General features: G+C 64.9%; 1 protein-coding gene across 1 annotated transcript; it reads left to right on the forward strand.

Moving 5' to 3' along the window:
* Positions 1-5,726: 5,726 nt before the first annotated feature.
* Positions 5,727-10,987, forward strand: MYL3 (myosin light chain 3). The gene is made up of 7 exons (XM_028518709.2): positions 5,727-5,957; positions 8,263-8,290; positions 8,419-8,568; positions 9,252-9,425; positions 10,360-10,437; positions 10,568-10,609; positions 10,817-10,987. Exons 1-6 carry the CDS (start codon positions 5,847-5,849, stop codon positions 10,594-10,596), a joined length of 570 nt encoding a protein of 189 aa, XP_028374510.1. The 5' UTR covers positions 5,727-5,846; the 3' UTR covers positions 10,597-10,609; positions 10,817-10,987.
* The last annotated feature ends 1,438 nt before the right edge of the window (positions 10,988-12,425 follow it).

Here is a 12,425-nt window from a genome sequence, read left to right on the forward strand (position 1 = left end):
GCCACGGTGTCTGTGCCCTCAGACCTGTCTGTGGAAGCCCGGGGACGCGGAGGCAGGGCCGAGGCCCCGCCCCTCTGCTCCCGCCCTCCCGCCCTCCCTGGGGCAGCCGCCTTCCCCCACCCTCAGCAGTCTAGGTGGGGTCCCTGGTCATCTCCGGCCGCCACCCGCCGCTGAGCCCCTGCAAGCCTTAATAGCAGTTCCCAGACCCCAGTCCTAAAAGGGGACTCTTTTTTTTCTTCCAAGGACAATAAATATTTGCTCTTTGGGAGACTGCTGGTGGGAGAGGACAGGGTTTGGCCCAGTGGCGGGAATGTCCCGGGCAGTTCAGGGAGGCCGCAGGCCGTGCTGTGGGGGAGGGCCTGGGCCCCCTCCGGAAGCCAGACCCTGGGGCAGAGCAGGAGCCGGGGCTGGGGCTACACCTTTCCTAGTGGCCTCTGACCCCGGCCTCAGGTCCATGTATCTCGGCGCCTTTGCCCGCCCCTTCCGTCTCAGACCCCGGACCCCAGCCTCACCCCCCAAGAGCCCTTTGCCCACCCGCCCTCACCCTTGTCAGACTCCCACCCCTTCCCCAGGCACTCAGGGCACCTGGCTCTGACTGGCAGTCTGACTCTTTGGGCTAAATGAGGGGTTCAGTGTCCCCAGACACATTTCCAGTCCACTTCCTTAGACCAGCCACTGAGGGCAGGCTGACATCCCCCCGGGCCGGGTCCCTGAGGGCAGCCGACAGCCCCCTGGCCGGTCTCAGGGCAGAGTCCCCCTTCAGACTGGGCCCCTGCAGTCCAGGCGATGGTCCCCCCCCACCCATAAAGGACCCAGCCTGGCTAGCAGTGTCCCCCAGCTCGTCCCCCATGAGCCACTGGTCCCTGGAGGACCCTGCTCATCCACCCCTCCCTTCTGCTCCATCGGGCTCCCAAATATAGCGGCCACGGCCACAGCCGGCCAGGACACCACAGCCCCAAGCGTCAGTCCTGGGCCGGGATCAGAGGGGCAGGAGCTGATTATAGGTCCCCGGGCCAAACCCAGGGCTTGCCTGCCAGCCCACTGGGCCCGGCCACCCCCACCCCAGAACCACAAGGTTGGAGCATCTGGTCCCCGTCAGCACAGTGGGCAGAGGGAGGGGCCTGAGGGCTGTGCTTGGCTTGCAGAGGACAGAGTTGTCTGTGTGTGGCGTGGGGGTGGCATGGAGGGGCTGCGACTCGGGGCAGTGACCGTGCTCTGAGCCGGCATCACCTTGTCATCCCCCCCCCCCCAGGAGCCATTGCACAGATGGGGACACGGAGGCCAGGAGGAGCCAGCCGCAGCCCAGGTCACCAGACCTTACGGAGTCTCAGCCTCCCCCTTGGCCACTCCTTCCCATCTCTCAAGTCCTGGGCTGTGCCTCCGGGAAGCGGGCCACATCCTGTTGGTGGCAGAGCAGGCCTGCTGGGAAGTCCTCCTTGGAGTCAAACTTTCGCCCAAGGCCCCAGGGGTGTGGGAATGGTGCGGGCACTCCTCTCCGCTGGGCCCTCGTGGCTGCCTCGTGCCGCCTAAGCCAGAGTTGGGGCCTCAGGTCCCCCAGCAGTGTGCTGGGCGGGGTCTGGGGGCCCTGCGTGGGGTCCGTGTGTGTCGCACCCAGCACAAGGAGCTGGGTGCACGTCTGTGTGGATACACGTGTGCCCTGGTGGGTGAGCGCCGGCCCGTGTCCCGACGGGTCCCCAGGACCTGCTGCACAGCAGCATTTGACCTACTTCTAAGGCCCTGGGCCTGGCCCAGGCCGCGTTCTCGACTCCTCCGGGAAGTGTGGGCCTGCATCCCAGCCCAGAGGCCGTGGGCCAGGAGGGGCGGGCCGGGGCGGGCCGGGACGGCCTGCAGCGCCTGTGGCCAGGGGGACCAGGGCACGTGGGCAACCAGACCCTCCTTCCCTGCCGCTGGCTCCGGGGCCCGAGGGACACCAGGCCTCACCCGGCCCTCCCTTGCCTCACCCCTCAGCGTGGCCACCTATCCGAACCGCCCAAATCGGCTGAGGGGATGAGGGGTGTCGCTCGTGCCCCCTGAGCGTTACCGGGAAGGCCTGCCAAGCGCTCGCCCCTGCTGTGTTCCCAGCCTTTGCCCCTCCAGCCTGCCCCACCTGTGTCTGCAGGGCAGTGGGCTGGGCCCGTCTGGAGGACAGCAGCCCCGTCTTGGCTCCTGGGTCTGGGGTCTGGGTTGGGCACCCTGGGATAGGGAGCCTGGTTCCCCTGACTGGGGTGTTGTGTTCAGTTTCTAAGCTTGGGTTCAGATCCTGGGGCTTGCGTCTAGGGTCTGGGTTTGGGGTTCCAGGTTCTAGGTCTGGAGTCTCTGGAGTCTGGGTAAGGATCCTGGGTTCTGGGGTTTGGGTTCAGGATCCGAAGGCCGGTTCCTATCTCTCCTACGCCCCCTGCTGGCTGGTCATCATGGTTGCCTCATGGACCATGCTGCGGGGGTCACCCCTTCCTCTTCCCCCTGTTGGCTGGACTTCCAGCCAGCGGATGGGAACGGCAGGCCTGAGCGGGAGTAGTGGCAGATGGGCTTACGGGCAGCCACCGGCCGCATTGCTGTCCCAGGGTGTCCCTGTCCCCCCCAGAGCCCTCGTCAGTCAGCCAGTCCCCTCTCTCCCTCCGGGGCACCCGTCCCTCCACTCCATGGATGGGGGTTGGCAAGGGGTCCTAGTTCTGCGGGAGGTGGGTAAACTGAGATGTTTGGAACACTTGCTCATCCAGCATGTACTGAGCATCTACTGTATACTGGGCTCTGTTCTGGACTTGGGGATACAGAGATGGAAGAATAGAAACTTGGCCTGTGCCAGATGGTCCTCGTGGGGATGGGGGATACATGTAAGAAAGAGCATAACAAAGAAACAAGTGCATTGGAGGGAGTGCAAGGATGAGGGCTCAGGGTCAAAGACAGGACAGAGAGAGCAGGCCCAGAGCAGTCTGAGGAGGCTTCTCGGAGGAGGTGACATCTCTCCGTGAGCAGCGGGTGACCCGCAGCAAGCCTGGGCCAGAGTGGGACCTGGTCTGTGCAAAGGCAGGGAGGCCGGGAGGAAGCTGAGGGAGGCCAGTGAGGCCCGGGGTCTCCTGCCTCTATTCACGGATCCCTCAGAAGCCGGGCCCACATCTTACCCAGCATTCCCCTTGGCTGGGGGGGGGCGTGTCAGGTGGCTGCCCCGGACAGGGCTTTGGAGTGTGGCACGTGTAAGTCTGCATCGGACAGAGCAGCCACCTGGACACTGGAGCTGGAAGAGACCCAGGGGCAGGACGCAGGCCCCTGTCTGAGCCCCTCGACCCTCTAGGCCCCGTCAGGTCCTGCCAGCACCGTGCCTGCTGGGTTGTCACTCCGGAAGGACGTGGAGCTCGGGCCGGGGCCTGGGAGAGACGGGAACCAAGCCTGGGTGAGGCCTGTCAAGCCCACGCCCTCCTCGCTCCAGGCCTCGGCAGCCAGTCCTGCTGGCAGCCTGGGGGGGGGCCCTGGGGCTGCTCAGGCTGGGGGTGGGTGAGAGTTTGAGAGTGGTCCTGGGGGGAGCCAGAGCTCAAAGGCCCAACCCGGCCTCCCTCTGAGCCCTGGGTGGGCTGCGGGTGGGGGTGGAAGATGGCGCTGTGCGTGCTGTGCCCCCCGGCCGGACCACGTCTTCCCTGTGCGTGAGGGGAAGGCACCCAGACACTGGGTCCCCAGCCCCCGACAGGCGCTGGGCGGCTCTGGCTGGCTGTCCCCCCACCCCCACCCCGGGGCGCAGAGCTGAGGCCCCAGAGGCCCGAGTCGCTCACCCACCGCCGTTCCAGCTGCTATTGGGTGGTTTCCAGGGGTGTCAGCTGTGTGTGAACAGAACGGGATGGGGAGTCCGGGCAACCCTGTGTGTGTCCGCTGCCTGGGGCCTCAGTTTCCCCAGGGTGAATGGAAGGGGGTCAGGCGGTGTCTCGCTGGCCGTGCCCGTGGGTGGCTGCAGCCCGTGGGTCGGCAGGCCTGGGCCGAGGGGCCGTCACTCGGTGTGTCCCCTCTGGCTTGTCCCCCCCTCTTGTGGTATTTCTGGCTCGTCTCCGCGGACCCTTCCCCACCCTTTCTTCCTCAATACTCGTGCCAGACATCTGGCAGAAAAGTGAAAAGCTCGCCTCCCCCAACACCGGATGTTGTTAGATTTCCTGCTGTGGGGTGTTCTGCCCTCCAGATGAGGGGATGGGTGTCCCGTGTCCAGCTCGCAGGGGCCCGGCCCCCTCCCTGGACCGCTGTCCCCCTCACCACGAGGCTGAGTGACAAGGTGAGAGGCCTGGGCCCAGCTAGCAGGTCGAGGCCAGGTGGGTCCTCCTCTCAGGCTCCATCCCAGCTCCACACCCGGGACATTCCCAGGGGTCTGGGGGATTCCGGGCGGAGAGGGGGGGCATTGCCTCTGAAGTTTCTATCAAAGGCTCCAGGCACTTAAAAATAACAAAGAACACCCCCTCCCACCCCACCCTCCGGCACAGACACTGGGCAAGGAGCGGAGCCCAATGTGTTTGCAAGATGTCCCGGCTCTCAGAGCTCTGTGCCTGGAAGGGCCTCCTGCTGCCTCAGCCCTCCCTGCCCCGCCCCCACCTCCCCAGATGGTGGCCCAGGGAGGCCTCGCGCGGCCACTGCCTTCTGCTGAGGGCTGGGCACTCCCCCCGGGTGGGCGCTCAGGGTAAGAACTGGGGCGAGCATCCTGAGCTGGGCACCAGCGGGCAAACCCCACCCAGCCCCTGGGATCCCTCAGAGAGGCAGACCATCCCAGCACTCCCCCAAAAAAGAAGGTTGGTGGAGGGAAATGTGGGGCGCCGGGAGCGGCATCCGAGGGAGCAGGGTGGCTGAGCCTTGAACGCACCCAGCGGAGGAGGGACCAGGCACTCCGGCAGGGAGCACAGGGTGCTAAGGGTCTGCAGCGGGCAGACCCCGAGGAGTGTGGGGACCACGGGCCCCGGGGGGCTGTGGAAGAGAAGCACTAAGGAGTGAGGAGAACCCCAGAAACTGGACTCACTGTCGAATGGGGCTGGATGGTCACCCCTGAGGGTGAGGCACCCATTCTACTGCCTCTTGGGGTGCTCTCGGGGACCCTCGGGCTCCAGGCGGGGGCTACAGTGGCCTGGTTGCCATGGCACTCACATGCCAGCACGCACGGATGCCCTGACACAAACACACAGGGCCCACACGCCACAGCCCACGGGCCACAGCCCCCGCCCCCGCACACATAGCTGCGGCACGCACAGACCCCCACACCGAGAGACACCCGGAGAACACGCAAGTATACATGCCCTCCCACCATAGACACACAGAGCCCGCCCCCACTCGAACCCCCAGACGCAGAGGCAGCAGGCGGCGAGTCCGGGCACGCACACTCACGGCCCCTCCCCCTCTGCACACACCCAGACAGACCCCTGGGAACTCAATGCACAGGTGGGAAGTGTAGCTCAGGAGGCACCCTGGGCGGTCCCAGTCCCTGTGCCCCACCCCGACGCCCACTTGGTCCAGCCCTTGGCACCTGCTGAGTGGGCTGACCTGCCCAGGGACAGCAGGGCCGTGCGCCTGTGGGTTTGAGGGCATGCTTGGAGCTAAGCGGGAGCCTCTGTCCTCCCCTCCCCCTCTCCCTCCTCAACAGGTGATTGGGAGGAATGGACTGCCCTCCCTCTCCCCCACCCATTCCTGAGCCTGAACAATGCCCTTCCCAGGCCCCGAAATAGCCCCTGAGCCCGGCCAATGCCCTTTTATGGCCCTGTCCCTATTGTGCACTGTGGGGGTGGGGCCGGGGGCAAGAGGTGTCCCAGATAAAGGCCGAGGTCGAGAGGCTCACCTACCCCGCTCTCTGCTTCCTTCTCTCCACCTCTTTTTCTGTGCTTATAGCCCCCATGGCCCCCAAAAAGCCAGATCCCAAGAAGGAAGAGCCCAAGCCGGCTCCAGCTCCTGCCCCTGAGCCTCAGGCCCCCAAGGAGGAAGTGTTCGATGCCTCCAAGATCCAGGTGGGCGTGGGGACTGCGCTTCCGGGCTGGGTTTCTGCTCCCAGGGCAGGGCGGTGCCTGGGTCCCAGAGTGCACTGGTTCCGGGGGAGCGGGGGGCTGAGGCCCGGACCTCCTGTGCAGGGGCCAGACCAGCTCTGGGGGCTTCAGGCACGGGGAGGGGTGCTGCAGGGGGAGGGGTGGGGGCAGCACAGGGCTCCCCAGTGCTGCTGAAGGGGATGTCTTTTTTTTTTTCTTTAAAGATTGCATTTATTTTCAGAAAGGGGAAGGGAGGGAAAAAGAGAGAGAAACATCGATGTGGGAGAGAAACATTGATCAGTTGTCTGCCTCTCGCACGCCCCCCGCTGTGGACCTGGCCCACCACCTAGGCGTGTGCCCTGACTGGGGATTGAACTGGACACCTTTTGGTTTGCAGGCGGTTCACAGGCCAGCTGCTCAATCCACCAGCCAGAGGGCATCTTTCCCTTGGCCTTCTCCCGGGAACTCAGTCATGTCCTTGGGGATTCCTGGAACCACCCGCCCCAGCCCTGCAGCTGGGCAGGAAGCCTCCTTGTCCAGCTGTGGGGTCTCAAGCCTATGCCAAGTTCCCCAGGATAGACAGAGTGGGGAGGCGGGAGTGAGGCTCCTGCCCAGGCTGGGTCACACTCACCCCGGCCGAGGTGCCTGAGCCCCAGAGCAGGGACGGCCTTAGCTTTTAAAAGGTGGATAATTGAGGCCCAGGCTGGACAGGTCATGTAGGAAGCTGGTCTTAAGCTGTGGCCAGCGGCCCCAGGAGCCCTTCCCCAGCTGTCTGAACTTGGAGGACCGGCCCTGACTCCCACCTGTGGCATCTGCATAGCAGCACGCACCCTGCATCCTGCCCGTTCCCTGCTCTTGGCCGGCCCCAGCCACAGTGGCCGGCTGCCCGCTGAGGCGGAGCCCTCCCAGCCCCTCAGGGCTCCCTCAGGCCCAGGGGGACCTGCAGCCCCTCTGCACAGATCCAACTCCTGTTTGAGAGCCTTTCCTGGAGGCCCTTGCCTTGTCCTTCAAGCCACAGGTTCGAATCCCTTCCCTGCCCTGAGGCTTGGTTTTCTCAGCTGTGAAAGGTAGCCCCCTAGAAGGCTGTTGGGAAACGTTCCCCATCTACTGCTCCCTGGAGCTGGCTGCCTGAACTCCGGCTGCTCCTCAGGCCTCAGGCTTGTGTCCCACCAGCGCCCCCGCCTCCCCCCCCCCAGGGAGGGTCCAACCTCCCCGGATTCATGGTGGCATTGTCCAGTCTCACTGGGTCTGAGGTTGGCACCCACTCCCTTCTAAGAGGAGGGGACCGTGAGGCCCCTCATTGTCCTCCCAACCCTCCAGGCTGGCTGGTGAAGGGCAGGAGGCTCTGCCAGGAGCCCGGGGGAAACCTAGTGTCAGCAGGCTTCCTGGCTGGGGGGGAGCTCTTGGTGCCCAGGGGAGGCCTCCAGGGCAGGGCGGTGGGGCAGGGTGTCCCTCTCGCTGGTGTGCACTATGGAGGTTGGAAGGACCCCAAGGGAGCAGAAGCGGGAGAGGTGCCAGTCCTGTCCCCCTGTGCCAAGCTCCTTTCTCTCCTACAACCTTGACCTTGGGGCAAGTGACTGGAGAGATAAAAATAGATCTGGTATCTGATGAGGAGGGGGAGACCAGGGGGAGACCAGGAGGAGACCAGGTCCCAGGAGGCCTCCTGACCTCAGGTGGCCCCGGTGTGGGCTCCGCAGCGCTGCCCTGGTTCCTGACCTCATGGACGGAGGTGTGGGCAGGGCCACGTGAGTGACAGCGCCCAGCCTCGAGGGCTCTGTGAGGGCGGACACATGCACACACGTGTTTGTGAGTGCACATGGACACACATGTGCACATCACACACACACACACACACACACACACACCCTGTCGACATGAGCCCACCCCTCTCACTCATGTGGCCAATCCTGTCCACTGGGCCCCAGGCCGGGTGGGTGGCCAAGCCAGTCTGGTCAGGTCTGTGGCTTCGGCACCTCTGTCCAGGACCAGAGGCCTCAGGTAAGGCCCACCCTGAGCTGTGGACTCAGGCACCAGGCCTTCCCACTAGGTGTCAGGGTTCGGGTGCTGTCAGACCCAAGGCCCTAGTGCAGGCAGGCAGGGAGAGGGAAGGGGGCGGGAGGGTGTCAAGGTGGATGGCAGGAGGTCCTGGGTGAGGGAGGCTGGGGTGCTCGATGGAGACAGGTGGGACAGCTGAGGAGTTGAGGACTGGGCTGGCCTCCAAGTGACCAGGAGGGGGCCTGGCCCCACCCTCCGAGCCAGGCACTCAGCGTCTTTGGGGATCTCCTTTCAGATCGAGTTTACACCGGATCAGATTGAAGGTGAGTGGGGGTGACCCTCGGGGCTGCAGGGTTGGGCCTGGGCCCCAGTCTGAGAGTCCGTCAGCAGTGTGGGTGAGTGGGGGGGGCTCCCACCGGGGGTGTCCACAGCTCACGCCCTGTCCCGGCAGAGTTCAAGGAAGCCTTCATGCTGTTTGACCGCACGCCGGGTGGTGAGATGAAGATCACGTATGGACAGTGTGGGGATGTCCTGCGGGCACTGGGCCAGAACCCCACACAGGCCGAGGTGCTCCGCGTCCTGGGGAAGCCAAAGCCGGAAGGTGGGTACATCTAACCTGAGAGCTCCCCACTAGTGCCAGTTCCCCAGGAGACCACCAGGGGGCGCTGCCATCTGCGGTGGGACAACCCAGGACCCTCCCTGCTGTGCACTGTCCTCCCATTGCCTGGATGAGGACACTGAGCCTGGTGTCAGGGGATGCTGACGAGGTGACGAGCTGCTTTGCTGTCCCCCCTGGCCTGTGACAATGCACCAGGCCTCCTGGTCATAAGGGACTGACAACCGTGCAGACTAGCTTCAGTGGCTGCTGTGAGGGCGGGCCCGGGGCCCCACTGCCCCTCCTTGCTCCCTCGGTATCCCTGTGTGGGTCAGGGCCAGCCTCCCTGGCCACACTGGCCAGAGAGGGTGTGGTTCAAAAATTCGAAAGGGAAGATGCGAAAGTCCCAGGGGAGGCCTCTATTGGCTCAGCAGCTCCGGACCAATCACAAGGGGCAGGAGGGCGGGGCCTGTGACAGGAGGAGGCTAGCAAGGACTGTTTCCCAAGAGGAGAGGGGAGGTGCTGGACACTGGGCGGAGCCCTCCTCCCTGGGAAGGGCAGAGGCTGTGGGAGAGCCCACCCCTCGGGGGACTGCGAAGTGCCCCGTGGGGGCCCCGTGGGGGCGGGGTGCTTCGGGAGCTGCGTGAAGGGCAAAGGCCCGCCTGGGCCTCAGGACCCTCTGTCCGCAGAGCTCAACACGAAGATGATGGACTTCAACACGTTCCTGCCCATGCTCCAGCACATCGCCAAGAGCAAGGACACGGGCACCTTCGAGGACTTCGTGGAGGGGCTGCGGGTCTTCGACAAGGAGGGCAACGGCACGGTCATGGGTGCCGAGCTCCGCCACGTCCTGGCCACCCTGGGTGAGGGCCGCCTCCCCCGGCCCCCCCCCCCCCCGCTGCTCCGTGGGGGGTGGGACACCCTGGGAGGAGCCACTCTGTCAGCCACCCCGAGGCCTGTGTCTCATCTGAAACAGAGGGCGACACAGCCAAGGCACCTCTATGGCAGGTGACGGAAACTCGGGGGATTTGGAAACTGGGGTGGCGAACAGAGGAAGTGTGCCCGGGCAGCTCACGGAACCGAAGTGAGAGAGGAGGAGCCTGGGCCCAGGGTGGGGCTCGAATCGGCGCCTCCAGGGGGATCAGCTCCGTCCTGGGGTCCACTGCCTCGTGGCCAAGGTCCGGGGCCCTGTCACCTGAGTGGCCGAGTGGGTCACGTGCCTGCCTCTTGGGCATCCTGACCCCCACTGTCAGGGGCCCCCTTCTCTAAGAGACGTCTTCCTGCATCGAATGTTTACTGAGCACCTACTGTGCGCTCAGACCTGTGCTGGTCCCTGGGGTTGTGTGTGTGTGTGTGTGTGTTGGGGGGGTCAGTTGCCCTTCCAGTGGAGGTCCAGCCCGGCTCACACCCAAAAACATGGAGACAGGAGAGTGCCCGCCTTGCCTGGGGAGCAGGGGTCCCCTCCGTAGTCACCCCCACCCCTGGTTCCTAGCTGGGCCCCACCATCCTGCTGTGGCAGAGGACAGGTGCGCTGCTGACTTGCACGCCAGAGTGGCTCCGTTAGGACAGAGCCTGGGCTCGTGGGGGGCACCCCAGGCCCTGCCTCCCCCGCCCCCCCCACCGCCTGTCCCTGATTATCCCGGTCTCGGAAAGGAGGGTTGTGGCCAAGGCCCTGTGAGCCACGGCTGCTGTGCCAACGCCGGGTGAGGGGCTGCTGCAGACGCGAGGCCACCATCCGAAGGGGCCCCGTGCGTCCGACCCTCCGGCCAGTGCTGACTCCGCCTCCCGCCCCGGCAGGTGAGAGGATGACAGAAGAGGAGGTGGACAAACTGATGGCCGGGCAAGAGGACCCCAATGGCTGCATCAACTATGAAGGTGGGCTCGGAGGGCAGGAGGTCCTGGGGGGGGGCGGGGGCGGGGCTCCGGAACCCGGGCTCGGGAACCCAGGCTCCCGCGCCGGGTCAGCAGCGCCGAACCCCGCCACTCACTCGCCCCTTCTCCCCAGCGTTCGTGAAGCACATCATGGCCAGCTGAACCCCCGTCCCAGGTGAGACCCCTGCTCCCTCCCAAGCCTGCTGCCTCCGCTGCCACCTCCCACCTCGGCTGACTTCCGCCTTGTCCCCCCACTCCCCGCCTCTGTCACCGGAACCCCTCTTTCCACCTCCCCAACTTCACCCACTCCAGCGCTGCTCGGTTGACCTCCTGCTGCCTCACCTGACCCCCTGACCGTAACCTGTGGCCCCTTTGCTCTCAGGGATCCCCGGGAGGCCACGCTGGGGATAGTGGGGGACGCTGACATCAGTGGCCCGGAGCGGCGGGAAGGAGGGGCGCACCTGCAGCAGCTCCCTCCGCGCACCCCCAGGCCGCTCTGTGCGCTGTCATCTCCCGCCCCCGCGGGCTGCGGGCGCCTGCGCCTGCCCCTCTGTCCCCGAGCCGTGGGCCCCGTGAATAAATGAATGCCTTCTTTCCTTCCTCTTCTCCTCGCCTCTCTTCCTCTCCTCCTCCTTCCCTCCTTCCTTCCACTCTTCTCTCCTCTCCGCGGCCCGGCGGTTGACTTCCGTAGACGCTATGGGCCAAGGAGCCCTGGACAAAACAAAGGCCCCTTGGGATGCTGCTCACCCGATCGAAACCGCCGCACCTGGTGTGCCGACCCTGTGAGCCTGGTCCCCAAGACCCTGGGGTAGGAACAGGGCTGAATGTGAAGAGGCCTGGGGGTCCCCCGTGCTCTGCTTGCCCCTCTTCTCCTTGAGGCGGCAGCCTGGCTGGGGCCCCTAATACAGGGATGCCACCGGGAGCCGGAGAGCACTGGCTGAGTGGTCTCATCCCACGACCAGCAACCAGGGGCCCGTGGGGCATCGGCCCAGAGCCACCTGTGTGACACAGGCGGGGAGATAAGGCCCAGGGCGGAGGCTGGCCTCCCCCCAATCACAGCAGGAGTGGGGGGCAGGGCAGGGGCCAGCTCTGTCCTCAGCCTGTCAGGGCCGAAGAGGCCTGAGACGCCTGCCTGACTCAGATGGGGAAACCGAGGCACTGTGCCTGAGCTGTGGCTCTGCGCCAGAGGAGAGGCCTTGCCAGGGCAGCACCCAGGGTCTGCCGGCGAGTTCCTCAGCCCTGGGCTTCTCGGCGGAAGACAAGCGTGCAGTCCCCCAGTGTGCGGCCGCACGCTGGAGATACAGGCTGAGGAGGAGCCCAGGGTCGGGAAGGGGCTGCGTGCATGTGTGTGGGTGTGCGTGTGTGTGTGTGTGTGAGGTGGGTGGGAGGTGGGTGGGAGGTGCCGGCATGTTAGATGGTGAGGCTAGTGATTATCTGAGAAGGTAATAGTTGCGTAAAGATCTAAAGGAGAGGATGTAATATCCAGAATATATAAAGAATTCCTGCCCAGTGTGGTGTGTGGCTCAGTGGGTCGGGCATCGTCCTGCAAACTGAAAGGTCGCTGGTTTGACTCCCAGTCCGGGCACGTGCCTGGGCTGCGGGCTGGGTCCCTGGTCAGGGGCGTTTGAGAGGCTGCTGACCAATGTTTCTCTCGCGCACCCGTGTTTCTCTCCCTCCCTTCCCCTCTCTTAAAACACCCCTACGCGCCCTGGCTGGCATAGCTCAGTGGATTGAGCGTGGGCTGCGAACCAAAGCATCGCAGGTTCGATTCCCAGTCAGGGCACATGCCTGGGTTGCAGGCCACGGTCCCCAGCAACCGCACATTGATGTTTCTCTCTCTCTCTTTCTCCCTCCCTTCCCTCTCTAAAAATAAATAAATAAAATACTTAAAAAAAAAACACCCCTACAATTCAACAACAACCAAATGAGCAACCCCATGAAAAAACCGGCTGAGGATCTGAACAGACAGACCTTCCCCGTAGAAAACGTGC

Source organism: Phyllostomus discolor, chromosome 7, assembly GCF_004126475.2.
Source record: "Phyllostomus discolor isolate MPI-MPIP mPhyDis1 chromosome 7, mPhyDis1.pri.v3, whole genome shotgun sequence".
Taxonomy (NCBI): Eukaryota; Metazoa; Chordata; class Mammalia; order Chiroptera; family Phyllostomidae; genus Phyllostomus; species Phyllostomus discolor.

Coding starts and splice junctions, on each gene's coding strand:
- MYL3 (XM_028518709.2), top strand. CDS start 5,847: ATGGCCCCCAAAAAGCCAGATCCCAAGAAGGAAGAGCCCAAGCCGGCT. Junction 5,958..8,262: donor TCGATGCCTCCAAGATCCAG/GTGGGCGTGGGG, acceptor ATCTCCTTTCAG/ATCGAGTTTACACCGGATCA. Junction 8,569..9,251: donor GGGGAAGCCAAAGCCGGAAG/GTGGGTACATCT, acceptor CTCTGTCCGCAG/AGCTCAACACGAAGATGATG.